The sequence below is a fragment of the Anolis sagrei genome, chromosome 2 (genome assembly GCF_037176765.1).
Source record: "Anolis sagrei isolate rAnoSag1 chromosome 2, rAnoSag1.mat, whole genome shotgun sequence".
In the NCBI taxonomy this organism is placed as follows: domain Eukaryota; kingdom Metazoa; phylum Chordata; class Lepidosauria; order Squamata; family Dactyloidae; genus Anolis; species Anolis sagrei.
In genome coordinates this window covers 6,703,338-6,728,937 of record NC_090022.1, presented here as the reverse complement: position 1 = coordinate 6,728,937, position 25,600 = coordinate 6,703,338, and the positions used below count along the sequence as shown (strand labels likewise).

The window sequence follows — 25,600 nt, the reverse complement described above, 5'->3', positions numbered from 1 at the left end:
AGGTAAAAACAATAAAACAGAAATAAATGTTTTTTATGAAACTCCTCTGCCTTTCTCCATTATCCAAATGTATGAAATAAATCTATATAAATAAAAATGTAATGTTAATTTGTGGGCTTACTATAACTCATAAACCACTGGATGAATTGACACCAAATTCAGACACAATACACCTATTAGGCCAACAAGCGACCATCACTCATAAAAACACTGGAAAACACAGGGGAAGGGACTTTAAAAACCAACCCCCCCCCCCAAAATACATTATAACACATGTGCAAAACTATGCAAGCACACATATATACACACATATGCAGGAATATATACACACACAAAGCACATATGCACAGACTGAGCCACAGCAATGCGTGGCAGGGGATGGCTAGTAAAGCATCGTAAATAATTATAGTAAATACAGTAGACCAGATTTGGTACAAAGCCCCAATACACCCAAATTTAAATACTGGTGGGATTGGGGGAGGCAGGCCCGTAGCCAGGATTTCGATTTGGGGGGGAGGCTGAGTTTGTTTCGGGGGGGGGGGGGCTGAGTCCGAGTGAAAGAGGGTCTACCCTAGCAAACCTTTTGTATCGTTACCCCAATACCCTCATGCGTATGGGATATATTGAGTTGGGTGATCAGATCATGATATGAATAAACATAACAGTTTAAATAATGCACCAGTAAGGCCTTTTCGCGAACCACCATGAGAATTTGGGGGGGGGGGGGGCTGAAGCCCCTCAAGCCCCCCCCCCCGGCTACATGCCTGGGGGGAGGGTATTGATTTTGTCCTGTGGGAGTTGTAATTGCTGGGATTTATAGTTTACCTACAATCAAAGAGCATTCTGAACTCCACCAACGATGGAATGGAATCAAACTTGGCACACAGAACTCCCATGATCAACAGAAAAGACTGGAAGGGTTTGGTGGGCATTGGCCTTGAGTTTGGGAATTATAGTTCACCCACATCCAGAGAGCACTGTGGACTCAAACAATGATGGATCTGGACCAAACTTGGAACAAATATTCCATATACCCAAATATGAACACAGATGGAGTTTAAGGGAAATAGACCTTGACATTTGGGAGTTGTAGTTGCTGGGATTTATAGTTCACTACAGTTAAAGAGCATTCTGAAACCCACAAACGACAGAAATGGGGCAAACTTCCCACACAGAACCCCACACATGACCAACAGAAAATACTCAAGACCATCCATTCCAACTCTCTTCACCAGGGCAAGAAAGTGTAATCAGAGCCCTCCTGACAAAGAGCCATCCAGCCATAGATATAGATAGATATTATTTTCACACACGTATTATTATTATTATTATAACTTTATTTGTACCCCGCTAGCATCTCCCAAGGGATTCGATGCGGCTTACAAAAGGCCGGAGCCCAACACAATACAACAACACAATACATAGCAAATAAAACACAGATATAGTATCATAGATTTGAAAGAGACCCTTAAAGAAGGACTATGATATGTTGCATGTTCCAGGGTCGGCAAACCAGACACTCTCCACATCAATACTGACAAAGAAACAACAAAAATACTGTTTACTCACAAGCATAAAGGAATTACATATATTAGAAACCAACACTTTCTAATTACTTTATTTTCCAGATCACCAGACTGGGCCACAGCAACGCCTGGCAGGGGACAGCTAGTAAATAATAAATGAGCACAACTCCAGTAGGGGTCGCTATAATCCATGGTTTTGTTTCCTCAGTGCGAAGCCTGCCAAAATGGGACTGTCTATTGTACAGATTTCAGTGGATTTAGCCCTGTATTTCTTTGAAATACGAACACAATCAACATGATTGACAGGAGGGCTTTGAGGGTGTCACACTCATCCTCAGGGGGAAAATGGGGAGAAGAAGGAGCCCCTCGGAGGGGATTCCCACCAGGAGTTACTTTCTCTTTCAACTTTCGCAGGCTGGCGCTTCTCCCTCTACCCGGCAACCGATAACGACACCAGAATCCCTTTTTGTAATTGGCTGGGTGTTTCCTCCTCGCCCAATCCGCGCTCTTCCTAGGGATTTCCTAACCCGCCTGGCTTCTGGTTTGCCTCATTCGGTGTCCGGGCGCTTTTCTGAGCGGGACGATGGGGCTCCTGTGGCCCCTTCTGGGGTGGGCCTGCCTCTGCCTCTCTCTCCTGGGGGGCCCCGCGTTGGCCCTGCCCAAGGGAACCGCGGCGCCGGCGATGACTCCAGGTGAGCGGGGAAGGAGGCTTCCAAAGAGAGTCTCCCCATGGCGTGTCCTCCTGTTCAATCGTTCTCTCTCTCTTTCCAGGCGCCTCCTCCCACTCCCTGCACTACTTCAACATGGGAATGACGGAGTCCAGCCCCGGGCTGCCGCATTTCGTGACAGTGGGCTATGTGGACGGCCAGCCCTTTTATTACTATGATTCTGAAACTAGGAAGGCGATGCCTCGAGTCCCATGGATAGAGAAGGTGGAAGAGACAGATTCTCAGTACTGGGTCGAGCAAACTCAGGTATCGCAGAGCACAGAAGCCGTATTCAGAGCGAATTTGGCAATTGCACAGCAGCGTTACAACCAGAGTGGAGGTGAGTGAGTGGACGGGGGGAGGAGTCCAGCAGATTCCCACCTTTGGTGTGTTTGTTTTTATTTCCAGGGAAGGAAGTGAAGGGAAGTGACTGCAGGGAGGGAGAGGAAGGGAAGGGTTGGAAGTGGTTGAACCAGAGGAATTTTGGGAAATAGTCTGCCTTTATTTTCTTTTGAGGTCTCCAGCCAAGAGGTAGCAATCGTGCACCTTTATTTATTTATTTATTTAATTCATTTTATTTCAGATATTTGTACCCCGCCCTTCTCAACCCCGCGGGGGGTGGGGGTGGAGGTGGGACTCAGGGCGGCTTCCAGCTGGCAACAGTTCGATGCCTCCAATGTACACATTATAAAATCCAATGATGACAGATATTTATCTGGGAATAAATGTCCCACGCGCTGCAAACCAAATATAATGGATGGAGGCTTTATTGGGATGTATAAAATCCCAAAGACTGTGCACCACTTGTAATGGAATGTGGCCTTAGGTAATTAAAGCCCAAAATCAAAAAGCTGTAACGAAGCTGGAACTTTCTTCTGGCCGGAAAACCCTTTGCAGGATCTCTGGCACCCACCAAACTTAAAAGCAATGTAAAGCCTTTGGCTTACTTGAGGTATCCTTAGCTAGAATGTGCTGGATTCACTCTCAGGCCTGTGTACTGAGGTAACACTGAAATGATTTCTTCGTTAGAACATACGCTGCCACAATTTGACTCTTGATTACTTCAGCAAACTGCTTTAAAACTTCACCCACAGAGGCACACGTGAGGCAGATGTTGTGAACAATAAGACAGTGATGTTTATTTAAGAGAACTTGAACAAAATAGGCATTAAGCTTAGTTGGTTTGAAAGATTGTCTTAAAAGCGTGTGGTTGCTTTGAGCAGTTCAGACTTAGTTACAAATAAAACTCCTTTCTCCCTCCAGAGATTATTGACAGGATTGCTTCTCTGAAAGTAACTCTAAACTCCACACAGACAGTCCTTTACTCTTGGGATCTGTCACTCCACTCCCCAGCTATCTTCACTAATAGCTGTAATCTTCCCACTAGCTATCTCTGCTAGCTAACTGACTATTTTAGGCTTCTCTTGCTACTCTCTTCTCCACTCCTAGCTCCTTTTCCTTTGACACCAAGGTTCAATCTTCCTGACAGGGTTTTAAAACGTCCCCTTAAAGTAATTCTTTTTCTTTTCTAAGTTAAGCTCCACCCATTCTCTCCCAGCCAATCACTAACTCCTCTCATTTCCCTCCAATTACCTAAGCTCGCCCCTTTCAGGAAATGAGATTTTAAAATAGATGCCCCCGGCACCCTTTCCAAAATCGTTGCTGAAATTCCTGGGCCTACATTTTTAGGCTTTTCCTAGCCTAACGGGTAGGGAATTCACTACAACATACATTTAAAACATCACATCAATTAATTAAAATCTGTTCCAATAACAGCCTGGTGGCCTTATCCAAGCCGAATTCTGTAGTTAGGGACTCCATCAAGCATGTCTGTAGTCCAATTCCATAGCGATTGTTATCATTGTCACTGTCATTGTCAGCAAGATCACCCGAAGGCCTGGTCCCACATTTAACTTCTTTCTAAAGGAAAGGAGGGACGTCAATAATCTATTTTCATCAGGGAGTGAATTCCACAGGCCGGGGGGGGGGGGGTGGCACCACCGAGAAGGCCTTGTCCCTCATCCCCCACTAAGCGCGTTTGTGACAGAGGCAGGGCCGAGAGCAGGGCCTCCCCAGAAAATCTTAAACTCTGAGGTGGGACATAGAAGGAGATGCTTTCGAACAGGTACGCTGGGCCAGAACCATATAGAACACCAGTATTGACCACCCAACCTTTCTTGCCATTTTCTGTTCTGGCCAGAGCTGCTGGGAGCTGCAGTTCACATCCAAGAGAATTCCAGTAGCTGGTGCCGTTTTTCGAATGTACATTTGCTGTTACTAAGGAGTGCTGACAGTTGCATCTTGTTGCCCATTTTGTGCCTGACACAAAAAGCCAGACATGGCCATGGTGATCCATCCCTTAATTACATCCAGAATGTACTATTGTACTGCGCTCTATGTGGAACTGCCTTTGAAGAAAGTTCAGTGATTACAGCTAGTGCAAAGGTCAGCTGCCAGATTATTAACTGGGGCTAACGATAGGGAACATACCATGCCCCTATTAAAGCAGCTCCATTGGCTTCCGGCAAGTTTCCAGGCTCAATTCTGTGAGGGTTGGTAAATGTGAATAAGCAAAAGAAGCAGAAGCTTTACCACGGTATTTAAACCAAGATATATCCTGCAATATAATAAAATGTAACTCAGGCTTGTGAAACAAGTAAGAGTATCTTTACTTTAGTTCAAAAGTTCAAACATGGTAATAATATATACATCGGTTTCTTTGAATTCAGACAGGGATCAAAGGAATAAAATAGTCTTTTAAAATAGTCTTTGAAATAAGCCTCATGCCTTAAAATGATCGGTCTTCTTTCTAAAGGAAAGGAGAGACGTTGGCAGCCAGCACTATCTCTTCACTGCCCCAAAGTGAGAAAAATGGCAGAATGACAGTTAGAACTGTTGGTCTCAGCAGATAGCCAGAGGCAGCAGCCAATCAGAACCCTGGATCCTGGCTGCTGACACATCTCTTTCCAGTTAGCCCACTATATCATGGTGTTCTTTTTCAAATCTTCACAAATTCAAGGTGCAGTAAAGCCCTAAACACTTAGGGTCCAACCTACCTTCGAGACTGCATCTCTTTCTATGAACAAGTGCAGGCTTTGAGACCTGCAGGAAAGGCCCTTCTCTTGGCTCCCTGACTCTGGAATTTATTTTATTTATTTATTTATTTATTTATTTACTATTCTTGTATACCGCTGTATCTCAAGCCCGAGGGCGACTCACAGCGGTTTCCAAACAGCAAAGACAATAAAAACAGCAATAATTAATATACAATAACAGTTAAATTACACATTTCCATTAATAACTAATAAGCAATCATTAATACACAGTTATCACAAATCCCATCCCCGATCACCTCATCATCCAAGCGTGATCCAAATTCGTCGTCCATTGTTCCGTTCCTATGTTCAAATTACCAAAATTGCACTGAATTACTCAAACGCCTGCACAAACATCCAGGTCTTCAACTTTCTACGGAATGTCATCTCGTGTAGGCTGTAATGGTCCAATATGAGGTTGATGTTGGCACTTTACTTGTGAATTGATGGCAACTAGTTTTTATCTTTATGGGTGTCCTGCCTTTTTAAAATTTAGTAATTTTATTTTATGTTATGTGTATTGGTAATGGCTGTTGTTACAATTTTTTTGTGTTACTGTTTTTATACTTATGTACCATTTTATGTTATATGCTGCAGCCTGGTGTGCCTTTGTAAGCCATCCTGAGTCCTTTCGTGGAGATGGTGGCGGATATAAATAAAGATGATGTTTTCTGCTGCCCTGGAGACTAAGATGTGGAACAATGGCTTCAAGGAGACTCCACCTGAACATTAGGAAGAACTTCCTGACTGAGGGCTGTTTGGCAGTGGAACTCTCTCTCTACCCTGAAGTGTGGTGGAGGCTCCGTCTTTGGAGGCTTTTAAGCAGAAGCTGGATGGCCATCTGTTGGGAGTGCTTTAAATGTGATTTTCCTGCTTCTTGGCAGGGGGTTGGACTGGATGGCCCATGAGGTCTCTTCCAACTCAATGATTCTATGGGATGGGGCAGAGGAGAGAATGGGGGAGGACAGCACTCTTTCCCTGGAAGCCCCACATAGCTGCCCCTTTTAACAACAGGCCAAAAATTGTGTGTGTGTGTGTGTGGGGGGGGGGGGCAGAGAGTATAGGGGTTTCTCCTGTGAAAGTCTTGGTGGGAAGGAAGGGGATCATTAGCCCAGTTTCTTCCAGAAACATCTCCCAAATCCATAGAATCATAGAGTTTGAAGAGACCATGTGGGCCATCCAGTCCAAGGCCATTCTGCCAAGAAGCAGGAAAAAAGCACCCCCAACAGATGGACATCCAGCCTCTGTTTAAAAGCCTCCAAAGTAGGAGCCTCCACCACACTCTGGGGCAGAGAGTTCCACTGCTGAATGGCTCTGATAGTCAGGAAATTCTTCCTCATGTTCAGATGGAATCTCCTATCTTGTAGTTTGAAGCCATTGTTCCATTGTGTGCTAGTCTCCAGGGAAGCAGAAAACAAGCTTCCTCCCTCCTCCCTATGATTTCCTCTCACATATTTATACATGGCTGTCATGTCTCTTCTCAGCCTTCTCTTCTGCAGGCTAAACATGCCCAGCTCTTTAATCCGTTCCTCATAGGGCTTGTTCTCCAGACCCTTGATCATTTTAGTCACCCTCCTCTGGACACATTCCAGCTTAGAGTCAACATCTCCCTTCAATTGCAGTACCCAGAATTTGACACAGTGTGATTCCATGTAAAGTATGACCAAGGCAGAATAGAGCATGGGTAGCATGGGTTAAAGCGTTGAGCTGCTGAGCTTGTTGACTGAAAGGTCGCAGGTTTGAATCCGGGGAGCGGCATGAGTTTCCGCTGTCAGCCCCAGCTTCTGCCAACCTAGCAGTTCGAAAACATGCAAATGTGAGTAGATGAATAGGTACCGTTCGGGCGGGAAGATAACGGTGCTCCATGCAGTCATGCCAGCCACATGACCTTGGAGGTGTCTACGGACAACGCCAGCTCTTCGGCTTAGAAATGGAGATGAGCACCAACCCCCAGAGTCAGACACGACTGGGCATCATGCCAGGGGAAACCCTTTAAGCATGACTTCCCGGCATCTAGACACTAGACTCATATTTGATGCAGGCCAAAATCCCATTGGCTTTTTTAGCTGCTGCATCACATTGTTGGCTCAGGTAAGACTTCCTGTTCACGAGGACCTTTTCACATGTCCTGCTGTTGAGTTAGGCCTCATCCCCCATTCTGTATCTTTGCTTTTTTCTTTTTTCTGGCTAAGTGGAGTCTCCTGCATTTGTCACTGTTTATCTTTATCTTGTTAGTTTTGGCCAATCGTCTCTCTAATCTGTTAAGATTGTTTTGAATTCTGCTCCTGTCTTCTGGAGTATTTGCTCTCCCTCCCAATTTGATCCCGTCTGCAAATTTGATGATTCTGCCATCTAACCCTTCCTCTAAGCCATTAATAAAGATGTTGAACAGGATCAGGCACAGGATGGAACCCTGCTTCTGGCACTTCACTCGTCACTTCTTTCCAGGATGAAGAGGAATAATTGGGGAGAAGCACCCTTTGGGTTTGTTCACTAACCAATTACAGATCCACTAACCGTAGTTTCACCTACCCCACATTTGACTGGTTGTACTGATCCATTTAAATTCTGAAAATTCTGAAAGTGCCTTGGACTGCGAGAAGATCTAACCAGTTCATCCTCCAGGAAATAAAGCCCGACTGCTCATTGGAGGGAAGGATATTAGAGGCAAAGATGAAGTACTTTGGCCACATCATGAGGAGACAGAAAAGCTTAGAGAAGACAATGATGTTGGGGAAATGGAAGGAAGAAGGAAGAGGGGCCGACCAAGGGCAAGGTGGATGGATGGTAGGCTTGAAGGGACTGGCTTGACTCTGAAGGAGCTGGAGGTGGCCACGGCTGACAGAGGGCTCTGGTGTGGGCTGGTCCATGAAGTCACAAAGAGTTGGAAGCGATTGAACGAATAAACAACAACACAGTTTACTAGTTTCCTTGCTAGAAAGTCATGGGGGATCTTGTTGTAGGCTTTACTGAAATCCAGATAAGCTGCATCCATGGCATTCTCCACATCTACCCAGCTTGTAACTATCGAAAAACGAGATCAGATTCGTCTGGCATGACTTGTTTTTGATAAATCCGTGTTGACTATTAGCAATGACTGCATTTGTTGCTAAGTGTTTGCAGACCACTTCCTTAACAATCTTCCAGAATCTTGCCTGGTATCAAGATGAGGCTGACCAGATGGTAATTGTTTGGGTCATTCTTTTTTCCCTTCTTGAAGATAGATTGAGACCACATTGGCCCTCCTCCAATCTGCTGGAACTTCTCCCATTCTCAAAGAACTCTCAAAGATGATTGCCAGTGGTTCCAATCTTCTACTAGTTCCATCAATATTCTTGGATCTATTTGATCGGGCCCAGGGGGCTTGAATTCATTTAGAGTGGCCAGGTATTCCTGGACTACTTGTTTCCCTATTTGGAGTTGGATTTCCCTTAATACTTCATCCACTCCATGTTGCTGAGGTTGATAATGACATTCTTTTTGTGAAAAGACGGAGGCAAAGAAGGCAAAATAGTCTTTTCTGTCCATTAGGAGCTGTGGGGTGTGTCCCTGGCGTCTCCATGAAGGGATTTAGAAGGGGGAGGGGGAAATGCAAAGGGGTCAGTCTGCATGGAAGGAGGGAATAATGGGGAACATAATGTCCCAAGGAGGAGGCTAGAGGATGTGTGCTGGAGAGTTTCACTGGGATACAGAAACACCTTGGAAAATATAGTGGTTAATAAGATAAAATGTTTTGTTACATCCATTCATCAGTGATGACCAAATTTCTTTGAGTTCCTCTGACTCTTTCTTCAGTCTTAGGTAAAATAAGAAAAACCATTCTACCTGATCCCATTTTTGGTGCATGGAGGGAGAGGCTGTTCCCTCCCTCTGCTTAGGCAACTGCCACCTTTCATCTGTGGGTCTCTTCCAGGGGCTCACACCTGGCAGAACATGTACGGCTGTGAGCTGAGAAGAGATGGGAGCAAAGGAGGGTATGATCAGTGTGCCTATGATGGGGTGGACTTCCTCAGCTTTGACAAGGAGACACTCACCTGGACGGCAGTTGATGTCCCAGCCGAGATCACCAAGAGGAGGTGGGAGAGGGAGACAAATAAAGGCCAGCGCGACAAGATCTACCTGGAAAATATCTGCATTGAGTGGCTGCAAAAATACCTGGACTATGGGAAGGAAACACTGCTGAGGACAGGTGAGTCCTGTGGGTGAGTTAAAGAGTGAGGGGTCCTGCCATGGAGGACAGAACATTTGACCCCATAGCCCCCTTCCCTACAAATTCATACTTTTGCTTTTCCCCATAAAAAGATGTATAGAATAGAATGGCTTTATTGTCATTGTACTGTTGCACAACAGAATTAAATTCCTTTTCCAACACACCACAAAATAATACCTCCATCCTCCAACCACTACTGCACAGCCCCCCATGCCACATGAATGTGAAACCATGTAGTTCAACATAACCACAGCTCTACGATAAAAGCTATCTCTCAATTTTTGAATGTGATCTTCCTGCTTCTTGGCAGGGGTTTGGACTGGATTGCCCACAAGGTCTCTTCCCACTCTATGATTCTATCTGTTTGTCCTTATCTTTGTCACCTCATACCATCTGCCAGATGGCAATAATTAAAAAAAAATGCCAGGTGAAATGAATCCCCAAGAGTGCTCTGAGCTTTCTTAAGGCTGCAGAACTGATAAAGTTCTTCCAAAGAGAGGAGAGAGGGCAACCAATGATTCTCTGTGCAGAAATGGTAATCCTTTGGAGTTCCTTTCTATCTGCCACAGTGCAGTTACCAAATCATGCGCAGATGCAGTAGGTTAGGACACTGTATCATAGTGGGTGAGTCACATTTTCCCAGCCTCAGCAAATGGGCAAAGGTGAAACTCTGAATATATTTTGCCAAGAAATCTCTGTGAGGGCTTCACCTCAGATTGCTGTAAGTCAGAAATGACTTGAAGGCACACAACAGCAACCAACGTGACACTCCACCCTGGGACTATTGAAGTGAGCCGACTTCAGAATGAGAAAGTCTTGTCCTGCCTTCACACCATTTTTGTTTATCTTCCTTTGCTAAAATTAAAATTGAAGCCCCTCAAAGGATGAAATAATCCCCAGGTCCCAAAGAATTACAGTTTCATTGTCTTTGGAGGCATTACTCTCCTAAGACCGCATTACATTTGTAATCATCAGTTGGATCTGAGGCAGTTCACAAAGAACAACCTCTGCAAAGTAATCTAACTGTATACTACTTATTCAAAAGTTTTGAAGTATTGTTCCTCATTTTGCTGTTTCCTTCCAGAGCGCCCTGTGGGGAAGGTGAGCCTCAAGGAAGCCAGCGATGGCCTGGAGACCCTCATCTGCCAGGCCCACGGCTTCTACCCCAGAGAGATCGATGCCACCTGGAAAAAGGGGGAGCAGAACATGGACCATGAGACCTTCCGTGGGAACATTGCTCCCAACTCAGATGGGACCTACCACACCTGGCTCAGCATCGACATTGACCCCAAAGAGAGGGACCTCTACCGGTGCCACCTGGATCATGCTAGCCTGCCAAAGCCTCTGGTCCTGGCCTACGAAGAGCCTGGCGGTGAGAGATTGGGGGTGGGGTGGGTGGGTGGTGGTGCAAGTGGAGGATTCTGGGAGGTGAATTTTGGTCAGTGGGAGGATTCTGGGAGATGAATGCTCTCCTGCAGTGGCTGACATAGGCAAGACTTGAGGGACTCTGTGAACATGTTTAGGTGTGAAAAGGAGGAGACGCACCCCTCAGGATGGTGAGATGTTTGATAAATGAGGCGGAAGAACAATTCTTGAAAGTATGAGTTCATATTTGTCAGAAGGAATGCAGAAAAATACTGCAAAATTGCTGCCTTTGGATGCATGGATATGGTCTAAAATAATATATGCGCACACACATTGCACCTTCTTAGAACTAAAATGTATTTCTAAAGCCTTTAATGCTGCCACTGAGGGGAAGGAAGTCTGAGGGGAAGGAAAATTGTAGGAAGTGGATTGCGTTGGGAGGTTCAGTCACCATGTTTCTGCTTCAGAGATTTCATGTGGTGGCTTTGAAGTGCCTGTCTGAACAGAGGTATGTTTCTTATCTTTTAGTCAACATGGGACTTATTGTGGGCGTCGTCGTAGGAATCGTGGTTATTCTGGTGATAGCTACTGGGATCTACTTCATTCTCAGTAAGTGCGCATTGATATTTTTCCTGGGCCTCATACTCTGGTACTTTCTTCTGGAGATTTTTACTGTTAGCATTGAATTTTTGCTGTTAGGTGGTCTGAGTCCCTCTACAGAGGTAGTGAAGATTGGGATATAAAAGTTTTAAATAAATAAATAAATTGAAGGCAAAAATGACCCAATCTTCAGTGGGGACCCCTCTTCCTTTGAAGGACATTTGAAACATGGACTCAGAAGTACCTCAAGGTCATTTAGCTGGTCTCCAAACCAGCCCTGTGTCCTTGGCATGTCATCTTTAATGCACCCACATTGAATAAGAAATCCTCAGCATCACTGCTAGTAGTCCTCAATCCATTATCCCCTCCCAACCAGTTTATTTTGGAATCTCATTTATCTGAGGTAGAATTATCATCTGATAATTAACATGAAGTCTAGGTTCCCAAATTGACATTATTCAAGATTGGAATGCAGCTCAGTGTCAACATCTCAATTGTCCAAATGTTCACCTTTGCCATAGGTGTGTTTATGTAGGATTAGGTCCCAGTGACTTTTAATGATTCTACATCCAGTCTTGTCCTGATTATTCTGTTTCTAATGCTTTTTTCTTTCTGTTATGGTGACTCCTGGGCAGGGCTGTAGCCAGAAAAAAAATTCGGGAAGGGTTGAAATTTTGGGGGGGGGGGGGGTTTGAAAATTTCGCGGGGGGTGTTGAAACCTGCCTCCTAGCTCATGCTGAAACAAAGAGCATAGCAGGCGGCAGAGCAGCCTTCAATAGCCTGTAGCTCCACCCCTGTCAACCACCTCCACCAAGTCTGGCCTCCTTAATGAGAACATTCAACACACACACACACCCCAACTTGGTTGCTTCACTACATCAGCTATTGCTGCAAGTCATGACAGTGTGAATAAATTGTCAATGTTTGCTTGAGATAGTGCTTACAGTTCTGGAGGGACTCTTAATTTTTTGCATCTCATAGACTTAGCATGGGGATTTGGTTAACCAGTTAAAATTCATGAGTAAACCAGGTTTTTTAACAAAATCTGAAACATTGGGGGGGGGGGGGGGTTGAACCCCTAACCACCACCCCCCTCGCTACAGGCCTGCTCCTGGGCCAGAGGGCCCAGCTGAACCTGGCTGCACCCCTTCTTCTAGGTTTGGAAAATCTCGAGCCTTCCTTCTGGGTTGAGGTTCTGAGGCCTTCCGTATATTGCTAAACTGCAGCTTCGAGCACTCCCCACCATAGGCTGTGCTGGCTAGGGCTACAGGGAGTTATAGTCAAGCTGCATTTGGAAGGGTCTGGTAATGGTAAGAACTGAGTTCCTTGTATTTGGGGATCTTATTTTGGCTGCAGCTTGTCTGATGCCTTCCATTTCTGTCCATTGGTGGCTGCACCAGTAGAAATTGGGGAGGGAGCATATCTCATGGAGGCTTGCCCCATGCATCAGTTTTCTGAGAGGGAAATAGCTGCCTCTTTCATAAGAAGGCTGTAATCACAGAGCATGGATTACAAGCTGGAGGAATGTATGGCCTTTTCTGTGAAGTCTCCACACCCCTGCAGAGTCCTCCCTGAGAGAGTGACCATGGACTCCTCTTAGCTGGCTTTTACCAGACACATAAAAGACTTATTTATTCTAGACTGCGTTGGATTATAATTGTGGTGTTTTAAATTAAGGGCTCGGGGTGCTGTTTTCTTTTTTATCTTAAATGCTTGTGTGTTGGTTATTGTTTTATGGGCTTTATTGTCTGTTTTGATACTTTCTGAGTAAATATGGGCAAAGTTGGGGGGTCCAAACATCCTGCCAAGGTGAATAAGGAGGAACTGCATTATCTCTGGCTTGAAAAACCCCAACCTCTGATTTAACTATTTTGCTCTCTTTATACAGAAGAAGCAAGACTTATTTTATTTATTTATTTATTCATACATTCATTTATTTATAGGATTTATAATCCGCCCTTCTTGCCTTGGAGGGGACTCAGGGCAGAGCACAGCATGCAAACAGCAAATATTCAACAAAGGAACTTATGAAGCAGCATCAAGTGAGTGATGACTCCCTTTCAAAAATAAGTTTTCAGTGAGATTTTGAACATTTTGTTTATAGGCAGATAAAAAGGAGCACAGCTGCTGATTTGTGTGGGAAGTTTAGTCACATGGAACATCCGGAAATTACAGAGTTCTAATGGTTGATTCTGTACAATTCCTTCCCAGCTAGGTTGGCAGAGGGGTGAAATGTGGGACCTTAAAGAAAACACTAAGCTAGTCAAATGAGGTATAGATCATATTCCATGACATGTTAGCAGCTTGACCAGTAAGAGTGGGGCAGGTGTGGTAACAGGGAACAACCAGTCTTTGGTTCAGTTTGTAGCTCAGCTTCTCCCAACTTGGTCCCATCCAAATATTGGAGGCTCCAGTTCCGCGGTTGGGGATTGTGGGAATTCTCCAAAACATTTGGAAGGAATCAGGTTGAATGTATTTATTTATTTACAGTATTTATATTCCGCCCTTCTTACCCCGAAGGGGACTCAGGGCGGATCACAATATACGAATACACGGCAAAACATTCAATGTCGTTTTTGACATCCAAGACATACAGACAGACAGAGGCCATTCAGCAGTTCTTCCACTTCGGATCCTGGAGGTTGCTCGATTCGGCCACAGGGGGAGCTGTCGCTTCGTCCACTATGACGCCGAGCCTTTTTGATTGTAGTATTTCCTCCTTGCTTCTCCGGCATTTTTATGGTGTCATAAATTAACCTCCCTGCTTTAAGTAGTTCCTGATTTTTCTATTCACAGCTCACAGCTGTTTTCAAACTGCTTAGGTCGACAGTGAGCTGGGCAATTTTTTAACAGCTATTTTTTTTCAAACAGCTGTAACAGTTGGGCGCTCAACCCCAACTCAGGCTTCAAACTTGCCACCTTTCGGTTGGCAGTGATTTATTGTAGCTGATTACCCAGTTGTGCTACCAGCCCGGCCCTGAAAGAAAAAGATGCCAGCTGAACAAGATGCCATTAATTTTTGAGTCTTTCATGGCTAGCTATCATGACTAAGGGTGTTACTGGCTGTTAGGAACTGTGGGAGCTGAAGTCCAAAACACCTGGAGGCTCAAAGGTTGGGAACCACTGCTGTAGACCATTACAGGGAGATATCCCTTTGCCTGGGAACCGGGGCAGCAGGGACTCCAGAAATGTCTGGATTGCCTCCTATCTGCTGGTTTGTGGGAGTAGCTGCAGCATTGAGGTAGAAGGCTCCTTCAACTCACAAGCTCAACAGCTTATTCTTCCATTTTCCTAAATGTAATTTCTGTGCTAAGAAAAAAGACAGGAGAAATAGTTGGAAAAGGCAGGAATTAGTGTGTCACTGGGTTGAGCTTGCCTCCCCTCCCTCTGTGGATGGATGCAGAGGGGTACGCTAGAGCCCGGTGGGTCCCAGTCAGGGACTGTGGGTGTGCGAGTGACCACATGAGAAACGGACCGGGAGGTCCGTATTAACTGCCAACTACCGCAATATTACTAAGGGAACTGAGAAGGACTTGGGGCGAAGGCTCCAAAAGGAGGACATTTGTTTCCTGTTGGGCAGGAGATGGGGCATCCCCCCTGAAGGCCTGGAAGACCTGAGACAAAGGGCACAAGCAAGCAACAAAGATACAACCGAAGGCTGGGCTACTACAACGTGGCGGCGCGATAGAATAGGCTTGCGAGGAGCAGCGCTCAAGACTTAGAAGGGATCGAGTGAGGTAAACAGGCTCAGGCATCTGAGCTACGCCTCAATGAAACTTGCTTTCGACCCTCTAAACTTGCTTTTGATCCTTTAAACAACCTTTGGAACGACAACAGAAAGAGAAGCAACAACAAGAACAATAACAACCTAGCCAACAAGAACAGCCTAACCAACAATTCGGGTATCAAAGACTTAAGAGCTAGTCTGACCCAGACATGGGGCAGTCGAGCAACCTCTGATCAACCTCTGATCAACTTTTGACCAGTCGACCTGCTGATTAGCCAGAGGAACAATTTGTGAAATCAGCGGGAAGGTGAGACCTAGAGGGGCCTGGAAGGCCGAGGAAAAAGCGGAGAGACGTGGAGAGACACGGAGCACCCCCACAAGAGGCCTCCACACGAGGAGGAGAACCTCCCGAACCCCCCCCCCACCCGCGAGGAACTTACCTGCGGAACGGCTACACGGCTACACGAGGAGACCGCCACACGAGGAGACCCCTCGAGTCTCTCATTGCCAGCAAGGAGACCTCGAACCTCCCATTACCAGCGAGGAGACCAACAAAGGCCCCCGTGAGGGAGGGAGGAGGGAGGAGTCAACGGAGCCAAGTGTGCCAGGAAGGAAAGAGGCGGCGGAAGTTACGCAGCAACGCAAGGACGCGACGCAACGCGGTGGAAGCGGCGCAAGCAGCCGGAAAGGACGGAAACGGGGAGAGAGAGGGGAGAGGAGAGGTAAAGGGGAACAAGAAGAAGCAAGGGACCAAACCAGGGACTAAACTAAGGACCAGAACAGGGACCCAACGAAGGAAGAAGGAAGAAGTACATTGAAGATATTGCGACTCCGCAGAGGATGCGAGAGGGGAGCCAGACAGAGCAGCGGAACGGGAAGGGACAGTGTGGAGAAACAACCAATGGTAACTAAACTGACTGATTTTCAATCCAATAACAATACAAGGGGACCAAGAGGGTCAAACCCGGAAAGAGTAGGAAAGGAAAGGCTATGATATAATAGAAGAAAAGGACTGAAAATATAGAGGTCAAAGAGGACAAGAATAAGAGACAGGAAACAGGAAAGGGGGACCACAGAGAGACCAGGACCCTCCTTTAAGGATTAAAGACCAAGGTCCTAAATTGGGCAGGACACACCATAGGAGGTTAGGAGAAAAGAAAACAAAGATTAAGGGATAAACAGCCCGGCACTTAATAGAGTGGGGGAAGAAGAGGAGAGTACTGCATTCCTATTAAACAGTTTAAAAGGCATATTTAAATGAGGCAGCTTATTGAAAATAGTGCTGTAATCATTAATGTGTGATATATTCTTAAGGTTTAAAAAACAGAGCAGTTAATTTTCAGTATTTATTTACCCTGTTTAATCCTGTTTTTTTCTGGGGACCAATAACTTGAGAGAGAACAACAAACAGCTAAAAAGGACACACAGGAGGCCGAAAAACAAAAATAATGACCTCGCAAAAAGCAAAGATGGAAAAAGAAATTAAAGACTTAAAAAGCACAGGAAGAAGAGGCTCGGGACAGGAAGAAGTAAACATGAAAGATATATGGAAAGAATTACAGAAAATTACAGAGAAAATAACAGAAAATCAAGAAGCAAACCAAAAGGAACTAAAGACAATAACTGAGAGACAGATAAAACACCAAACACAACTGGATATGATAAGGAAAGAACTTAAAGAAGATATCGGCCAAATGAAAAAAGATCTAGTCGAGGCTTGTAGTGAAATCAAAGCCCTAAAAACAGAAAACAACGCAATAGGGAAAACACAAAAGAAAATTCAAAGCAACATAGAAACCATATCCAATCAAAATGAAAAACTGGAAAAGGAAATTGAGAGACTCCAGCAAAAAGAGCTAGAAAACCTCCTTAGATTCAGAAATCTACAAGAAGAAACAGAAGAGGACCTAAGATCAAAAATGACTAGCATCCTAGCGAAACTATTAAACACACAAGAAGAGACGATGGGGAAAGAAGTGGACCGAATCTACAGGGTTCAGTCCAGCTATGCTAAACAAAACAAACTAGCTAGGGACGTAATCGTGTGTTTCACACGGAAATGTACAAGAGATGAGGTCCTCAGTCAGGCAAACAAGACACCAATAATACTGGAAGGGAAGAAAATCATAGTATTAAAGGAAATTCCACAATCAATACTGAATCGCAGAAAGAAATACTTATTCCTGACCCAAGAATTAACAAAGTCAAAGATAAGATTCAGGTGGGAGAAAACAGAAGGCCTGATGACCACCTATAAGGAGAGAAAATATTGGATTAAAAGTGAGGGTAAAGCTAAAGAATTCTACAACATGCTCAGAAAAGATTATGGTGGGGAATCCCAAGAAATCTTGGAAAAAAAAGGCAAAGCAAACAAAAGAGCAAGACCACCATCCACAGATGACGAGGAATACAGACCGACCCAGACAATAATACAAAGAGAAGGAAAAGAAGCAGGAGAACTCGAGGAGGAGGAAAGAGAAACAGAAAACAAACATGATGATGTATAGTCAAGATTTAAAAATATATTCTTTAAATGTAAATGGCCTCAATTGCCCTAATAAAAGAAGAAAATTTTTTTATCAAATAAATAAAGAACATTGCCAAATAATAGCCTTGCAAGAGACTCATATTTCGCACAAACATGTAGCGCTCCTGGTCCAGAAAAAACTGGGTAAAGAATACTATTCATCTCACGAGACAAAAAAAAGGGGGGTAGTATTATATGTTAAGGGGAACATCGCAGCAGAACCTATGTTTAAAGATAAGGAAGGAAGAGTTGTCGCAATAATGATAGACATAGAGGGGAAAAAAACATTGATCTGTAACATCTATGCCCCTAATGGGCCCAAGACCAAATTCATAGAATACTTAAAAGAAAATATTCAAAAAATCGAACACGACAACTTAATAATTGTGGGGGATTACAACGGCATACTAGACAAAGATCTAGACAAGAGTGAAACCAGAGGCAAGGGTAAAAGAACACACAACCCTACACTCCCCAAAACTTTTCAAAATTTCAAAACAGAATTCGACCTCCAAGACGCTTGGAGACACTGCTACCCAAAAGACAAGGAATACACATTCTACTCTGCACGCCACAAAACGTGGAGTAGAATTGACATGATTTGGTTATCGAAGACATTAACTACCAAAATACAAAAGATTAAAATCATGGCAAGAGATACATCAGACCATTGCCCAATAATATTAATACTATCCCAAAAACAAGGCCAGAGAAAGTGGCGACTCAATGAAAATTTACTAAAAACCGAGGAGGATATCAAGATGAATAAAGAATTAATCAAAAACTTCTTTGCGATCAATGACACAGAAGACGTTACCCCACAAATAATATGGGACACAATGAAGGCAGTAACAAGAGGCAACTTAATAAAGCAAAATGCTATCAAAAATAAAAGAAGAAACAGAGAATTAAAGGAAATTGAACGCCAGATAGAAGAAAACGAAAAAGATCTTAAGAAAAATCCAAAGAACCAATCTCCTCTAAAAAAACTGAAAATACTGAAAAGCAGAAAACATCAACTGGAATTGGAACAAGTCGCCAAACGATACAAATATATTAGACAAAAAGAATTTGAGGAAGCAAACAAACCGGGAAAATGGATGGCTAGGATGATAAGGAAAAAGAAACAGAACCAACACATAACAAAAATTAAAAAAGGAGAAACTTACCTTACCACAGACAAGGAAATCCAAGAGGAATTTAAAAAATACTATGAAAAAATATATACGAAGGAAGATATACCTGAAGAAAAAATCACCCAATACATAACCAGACTAAAGTTAGAAAAAATATCCGAAACTCAAAGAGAACACCTTAATAGAGAGATAACATCAAAGGAAATCTGGGACGCAATAGCAAGCCTAAATCCAAGCAAAGCACCAGGCCCAGATGGATATTCCGCAACCTTCTACAAAACAATGAAAGAAGAACTTACCCCATTCCTAAGAAAAATAATGAACATAGCACTGCAAGAAGGTAAAATACCAGATACGTGGAAGGAAGCGGACATAGTATTAATCGGCAAAGAAAACTCTGATCTACAGGAAATGCACAACTACAGACCAATTTCCTTACTAAATACTGATTACAAAATCTATACAAATATCCTAGCTAAGAGACTCAAAAGCTTCTTAAAGGACTGGATCGGGGATGACCAAGCAGGCTTTTTACCACAAAGAGGAGTTAAGGACAACATAAGATCAATTATAAACACCATAGAATATTACGACATAAACATTCAGAAAGAAGTAGCTTGGCTCTCCCTAGATGCGGAGAAAGCTTTTGATAGCTTACACTGGAATTTTTTCAAAACATTATTACAAGAACTAGATATAGGTTTCTTTTTCACAAATGCAATCCACGCAATATACACAGAACAAACAGCCAGATTACAAATTAATAACCAAAGGACCGAAAGATTCCCTATTACTAAGGGATCAAGACAGGGATGCCCACTTTCCCCACTCCTGTTTATTTTATCATTAGAAACCCTACTGAGATCGATAAGGGGGGACAAAGAGGTTATAGGGCTGAAGGTGGCAAACCAAGAATATAAGACAAAAGCGTTCGCAGATGATGTCATCTGTATAATAGAGGACCCCATCAAGAATGTGCAAAACTGGCTAAACAAAATAGAAGAGTTCGGAGCAGTGGCGGGCTTCAAACTGAACAAGAACAAAACAATGATATTAACAAAGAACATGTCCAGGCACAAACAAGAAGAGCTCAGTAAAATAACAGGATTCAAAATCTGCAATAAAATCAAATACCTCGGCATCTGGTTAACAGCAAAAAATGCACAGCTGTTTAAAAACAATTATGAAATAGTATGGTCCAAAATAAAGAAAGACCTATTAAACTGGAAATATTTAAAGCTTTCCCTGTTAGGGAGAATATCCCTAATAAAAATGAGCGTCCTACCTAGGTTTTTATATTTATTTCAGAACCTCCCTATTATCAGGAATGCAAAAGTCTTCACACAGTGGAACAAAGAAATTGGGAAATTCCTATGGAATGGAAAGAAACCAAGAATGAAGTATAAGATCATGATAGATAAATTAGATAGAGGGGGGTTTGGACTCCCAGACCTTAAATCCTATTTTGAGGCATGCGCACTGGTCTGGATCAGGGATTGGGCCCTACTGAAGAACGAAAGAACATTAACACTGGAGGGCTACAACCTGAGAGTAGGTTGGCACTACTATATGTGGTACGGGAAGTCCAACCTGGAAAAAAACTTCAGGAACCATTTTGTAAGATCAGCGTTGATAAGGGTCTGGGACAAATACAAAAAATACTTCCACACAAAAACACCATTGTGGCTCTCGCCGATCGAAGCTAGACAAAGAAGACTTCTGGGATGGAACAAATGGCCGAGATATAAAGACCTTCTCGAGAAAAACAACACCAACAACACCTGGTCCCTGAAACCCCAGGAAAGCTTATCAAGAGACTTCAACAACCTTACCTGGCTCCAGTACCACCAAATAGGAGAGAGTTTCAAACAAGATCAAAGAAACGGCTTCGAAGAAAAGGAAACAACATGGGACAAAATCTTAAAATTAGATAAGAAAATTATAGCTAAGACCTATAATCAACTGCTAGAGTGGAGCACGGAGACGGAAGAAATCAAACATTGCATGATCTTATGGGCAAGAAACCTAGGCAGGCAGATAAAACTACAAGAGTGGCAAAACATCTGGAAGAAGAAGCTAAAGTACACCTACTCGATTACACTCAAGGAGAATTGGCTCAAAACCTTTCATAGGTGGTACTTAACACCATCCAAGCTGAGCAAGATGTACAAGAATTACCAGAACACGTGCTGGAAATGTAAAAAGCTGGTGGGAACCTACTTCCACCAATGGTGGTCATGCCCAGACGTACAAAAGTTCTGGGAAAACATACAAGAAGAGACCCAGAAAATAATAAAAAAGAATATTCCGTGCAAGGCCGACTACTTCTTATTAGGCCTTACCGACGAAGACCTAAAGCTGAACAGCAATGAAGACATCATCTTTACGTATATAACAACAGCGGCGAGAATGGTTCTTGCGAAAAAATGGAAAGAAGAACATACCCCAACAGTGGAACAATGGCTAGACAAATTGATAGATATTAGAGATATGGATATATTAACTTATTATCTAAAATGTAATTCTGGCAAACCAATGAAACAAACGGAATGGTCAGCGGTAGACGAATATGTAAAGACGAGGGCTGAAGAGAGCTCTGCCCAATGAACAGAAAGGGAAAACTAAATGACTACAAAGATACACAAACATATAGATAATTAGGCCAAAGAAATTACACCTCGAAACCGAGGAATAATTGGTGGTGTAACACTACACGTAACCACACTGACAGGAAACAAATTGGAAGTCTTTTTAAATGTGTATGTATTTCACACCATGTGTACCTTATGTCAAGTGTGTTGTATGAATGGAAGCATGAGTGTTGGGGGGAGGGGGAATGGAAGTGTCCTGTGGGGGGGATGGGGGGAGAAGGGTTCTCTGGATAATTTTCCACCTTTTGTCTGTATTGCTCATAAGGACCCCGAGGACTAAGGAATTTGCTTAACACATCTACTGATACAGGGGGTCTATATGTTTATATATTTACATGTTTATATGTTTATAAAACTGCAAAACTCAATAAAGATTTGTAAAAAAAAAAAAAAAGAAAAGGCAGGAAGACCTCAACACGTGATTTCCTGCAAAATTCCAGCATTCAAGCAACAAAATCTCTTTACAAGTCTGGCCTTTTGCAGGCCTTCAGGCATTTCCTGCGATCCACATGGAAAGATGATGACTGTCAAGTCCCCAGTCTCTGGGTGCTGGTTAACAGTTTTCATGTTCTGTAATTGACTTGATTTGGCTTGATGGGGAAAGGAGGATTGACTTTAGGAGAGTAAAGTAGAAAGGAAGGGAGCTGGAGAGGTAGACATTTCCTACTCATCGTATAGTCTTTGATGCTGATTTTCTTCTAATTGCAGCAAGCGACAAGAGCTCGGACAGCTCCGTCCAGGGTAAGTACAGGGCATCCACCTCTCAATTCCCATGGGAAGTGATTTCAGAGAGAATATGCCAGTGAGAAAAGCATCCTGTCCCATGTTTTGCCTCAAGTATGACTTCTTGGCGATGGGACAGAGGACAGGGTTTCAGATGATGGCCAGAGTTATCCATTGGCTCATTTGGGAACTGTCCTCCAGATCTCCTAGGCCAATTTGAAAGGGCTTTCATTTTCCTTTAGCTCATACCTTAGAGCTTTCCAGGAATATCATAGTCTGGTGCAAAGCTAATTCCTTATTCTTTTGCAAGTAATGGACCCCCCCCCCCCCCCAGCTTCCACTTTATTAGCCTTGTCTGTAATATTCTGATTTTTTGTGATGTGGGAACAAGTTACCACCCTGTTACTCCTCACTGGGCAAATGTGCTAACTCAGTCTGAGAAATGTGGACAGACAGGAGGAAGAGACACGGGATGGTGCAGAAAGGGGCAAAGTGTTGCCTGCAACTTTTGGACCCTCGAGATTTAAAAAATGGGATGTAGGTACATACACCTACAAAAGAACTTAAGTGCAATTTTGCAAACCTTTGGGGCCTTCTGGGCTACTTATACCCAGGAACAACCTTTTTGAATACTAGAAGTAAAATGGAATTGACTTCTAGTTTTTTTTTTCCAAAAATCAAAAGGCCTCCCCTGGATTAAAATAGTTTGAAGAGGGAAACAACATGGCAAAATTGCTGTTCCCATGGCTCCTAGAGGGCATTATTGAATTTTTGTTCTGTATGGTATGGTATGCCTCCTCCACCCCAAAGTCTGCTAGCAGGATAATGCCGTCCCTTGCTTTCTACAGTCCCTCACCCTTGAAGTACAGTCTGTAATAATGGTTTTATTCTCAAACCTTTCAAGGTCCCAGGTCAGAATTGCCCATAATGGTGTAATGACCTCAAGTAACTATTAAGTTAGCTTCCTGCAGCACAGTAAAAACAAAAGCATAATGTGTGATCAGACTGATAGCTTTTTAAAAGGTATCAGTCTGATCACAATAAATGCAAATAATAACATAATCATATAATAATAATAATAATAATAATAATAATAATAATAATATAAACATGGACAAAATCACTATCTGTCAAATGCAAAAGGGCACCTTACTTGGATCCCCCGGTGGCGCAGTGGGTTAAACCCCTGTGCTGACAGGACTGAAGAGCGACAGGTCGCATGTTCGAATCCGGGGAGAGGCAGATGAGCTCCCTCTGTCAGCTCCAGCTCTCCAAGCAGGAACATGAGAGAAGCCTCCCACAAGGATGATAAAAACATCAAATCATCCGGGCATCCCCTGCGCAACATCTTTGCAGATGGACAATTCTCTCACACCAGAAGCGACTTGCAGTTTCTCAAGTTACTCCTGACATGACAAAAAACCCCCCAAAAACTTGGATCTGCGCGTCATTCGAAAATACATCATACAGTCCTAGATGCTTGGGAAGTGTTCAACTTGTGATTTTTTGATACGAAATCCAGCATATAGTTCTTGTCTGCTGTGACATACTGTGCTTTTGTGTCAGTAAAATAATATACATATTTATTTATTTATATCCAGCCTGTTCTCTCTAAAATGAGACTCAAAGTGACTAGCTTTTGCACATGTTCAACACCTTTTGCCACCTGTTCAGTCAGGCCATCTAAACATCACTGGCATATTTTTCTTACTTTGAGGGATGGGTTCTGCACTGAGCCTAAACCAAAGCCCTTTTGCGGGTTAACTAAAGACTTCTCCACTGACCTGTCAGCTTTAGTGCCCTAATCTGTGCTGCTTTATTCACTTTCTTGAGTCAGCGTGTGGACATGTTTTACACCAACACCTCCTGGTCTTTGCTTGGAGGGCGCTTCCTGCCTTCCATGTGAGTTCAAGGATAGCATCCTCTTTTTCCCTGAGAATTCTGTGACATTGCTAAACTCTGAATTCTCCTTTTCCTTTGTTTCTGCAGCCTGAGATCTTCTTGACCAGAAGACCAAATTGAGACCAGATGAGACCAGGAGACCAAATTTTATACGTAAAGAACTTCTGCTATAGCTGCTGACTATTGTGCTCTCTAACTCTGGTCTTACCATATGAACTCTAATGAATATATTGTCTTAGATTGGAGGTGAAATTTGATTTCTGATGGGTTCAGGCCCAACTCTTTTTTGATTCATAATGTATTTGCTTTGGTCAAAAATGTGCCAAACATCTGCAACTAAACACATAATTTTTTAAAAGACTGAGAATCATAATTTTGTTTAAGGTCTGCAGTGATTTTGATAGTATCTGGTTGATAGATTTGTAATCCACAGCTTCTCTCCTGCATTATGTTTCCTTTCTTTCCTAATTTGCACTACATCTCCAATTTGTGGGATCTGTTAAAGATATATTGTAAATATATTGCATTGTAGGCTGTTAGGAATCGTGCAAGGGCCAAAGTTTGCTCATGCCAGATCTGGAAGATTAAAGATTGGAAATCATGAGATAGGCTGAAGGAATAGTCTCCACTTCTGGGCTCCAGATGAGTCTTCGTCCACCAAAATGCGTGTTCTTTCAGCACAGTCTTGTACACGTTTGACTCAGAAATAGTCCGTTAGGCTCACTCCAAAGCCAAAGAGCCTAGGATCATCATGTGGCTCTGATAATTATATGGACTCCTGCCATGGATTGCTGTAAAAAATTAGACTTACATTGCTTGCTACTTTTACATTATTGTAATTTTCCTTTCAATATATTGGATGTACTTATTTTTTCTCTTCTGAAATATCTGTTTGAGTGAAATAAATGAACAGGGCCCATAATTTCTGTATCCATTTTTTCTCTTTTTTCATATCGTAATACAATAATGGGTGCCATGGCACTATGTCTAGGGATGTTTTGTAGACATTGAAGTGAAGCAAGTGTCCTTGAAACAGGCATCATACTCAGGTTATGTTAAAGGATTGCTGCAAGCCAGGGAAACATGTTGCAGTTTCCCAGCTTTCACGCCTTGTTGCCCGAGGCCAGTATGTCACTATGTGTGTAAAGCCAAGGGTAGGCATGGAGGTATCTTTATAGGACTTCATCACAGAATTGATCAGATATGGTTTTGGATGTTAAAAGACGGCCAATCCTAATTACAAGTGACGTTTCCATTATTTGAAATGCTTGGAACCAGAAGTATTTTGGATTTAAGTGGAATTTGGAGAACATGTTTAATGAGATATTTTGGAGATAGGATACAAGCCTAAACATCTGCATAGCAGGGAGTAGGACTGGATGGCCTTTGTGATCCCTTTCAACTTTGATTCTATCATTCTAAATACAAACT

General features: G+C 43.2%; 1 protein-coding gene across 1 annotated transcript; it reads left to right on the top strand.

Moving 5' to 3' along the window:
* The first annotated feature begins 2,054 nt into the window (after window positions 1-2,054).
* Window positions 2,055-25,091, top strand: LOC132765326 (class I histocompatibility antigen, F10 alpha chain-like). The gene is made up of 8 exons (XM_067465428.1): window positions 2,055-2,218; window positions 2,298-2,573; window positions 9,242-9,517; window positions 10,623-10,910; window positions 11,432-11,512; window positions 13,447-13,545; window positions 22,253-22,285; window positions 24,257-25,091. Exons 1-8 carry the CDS (start codon window positions 2,110-2,112, stop codon window positions 24,259-24,261), a joined length of 1,167 nt encoding a protein of 388 aa, XP_067321529.1. The 5' UTR covers window positions 2,055-2,109; the 3' UTR covers window positions 24,262-25,091.
* The last annotated feature ends 509 nt before the right edge of the window (window positions 25,092-25,600 follow it).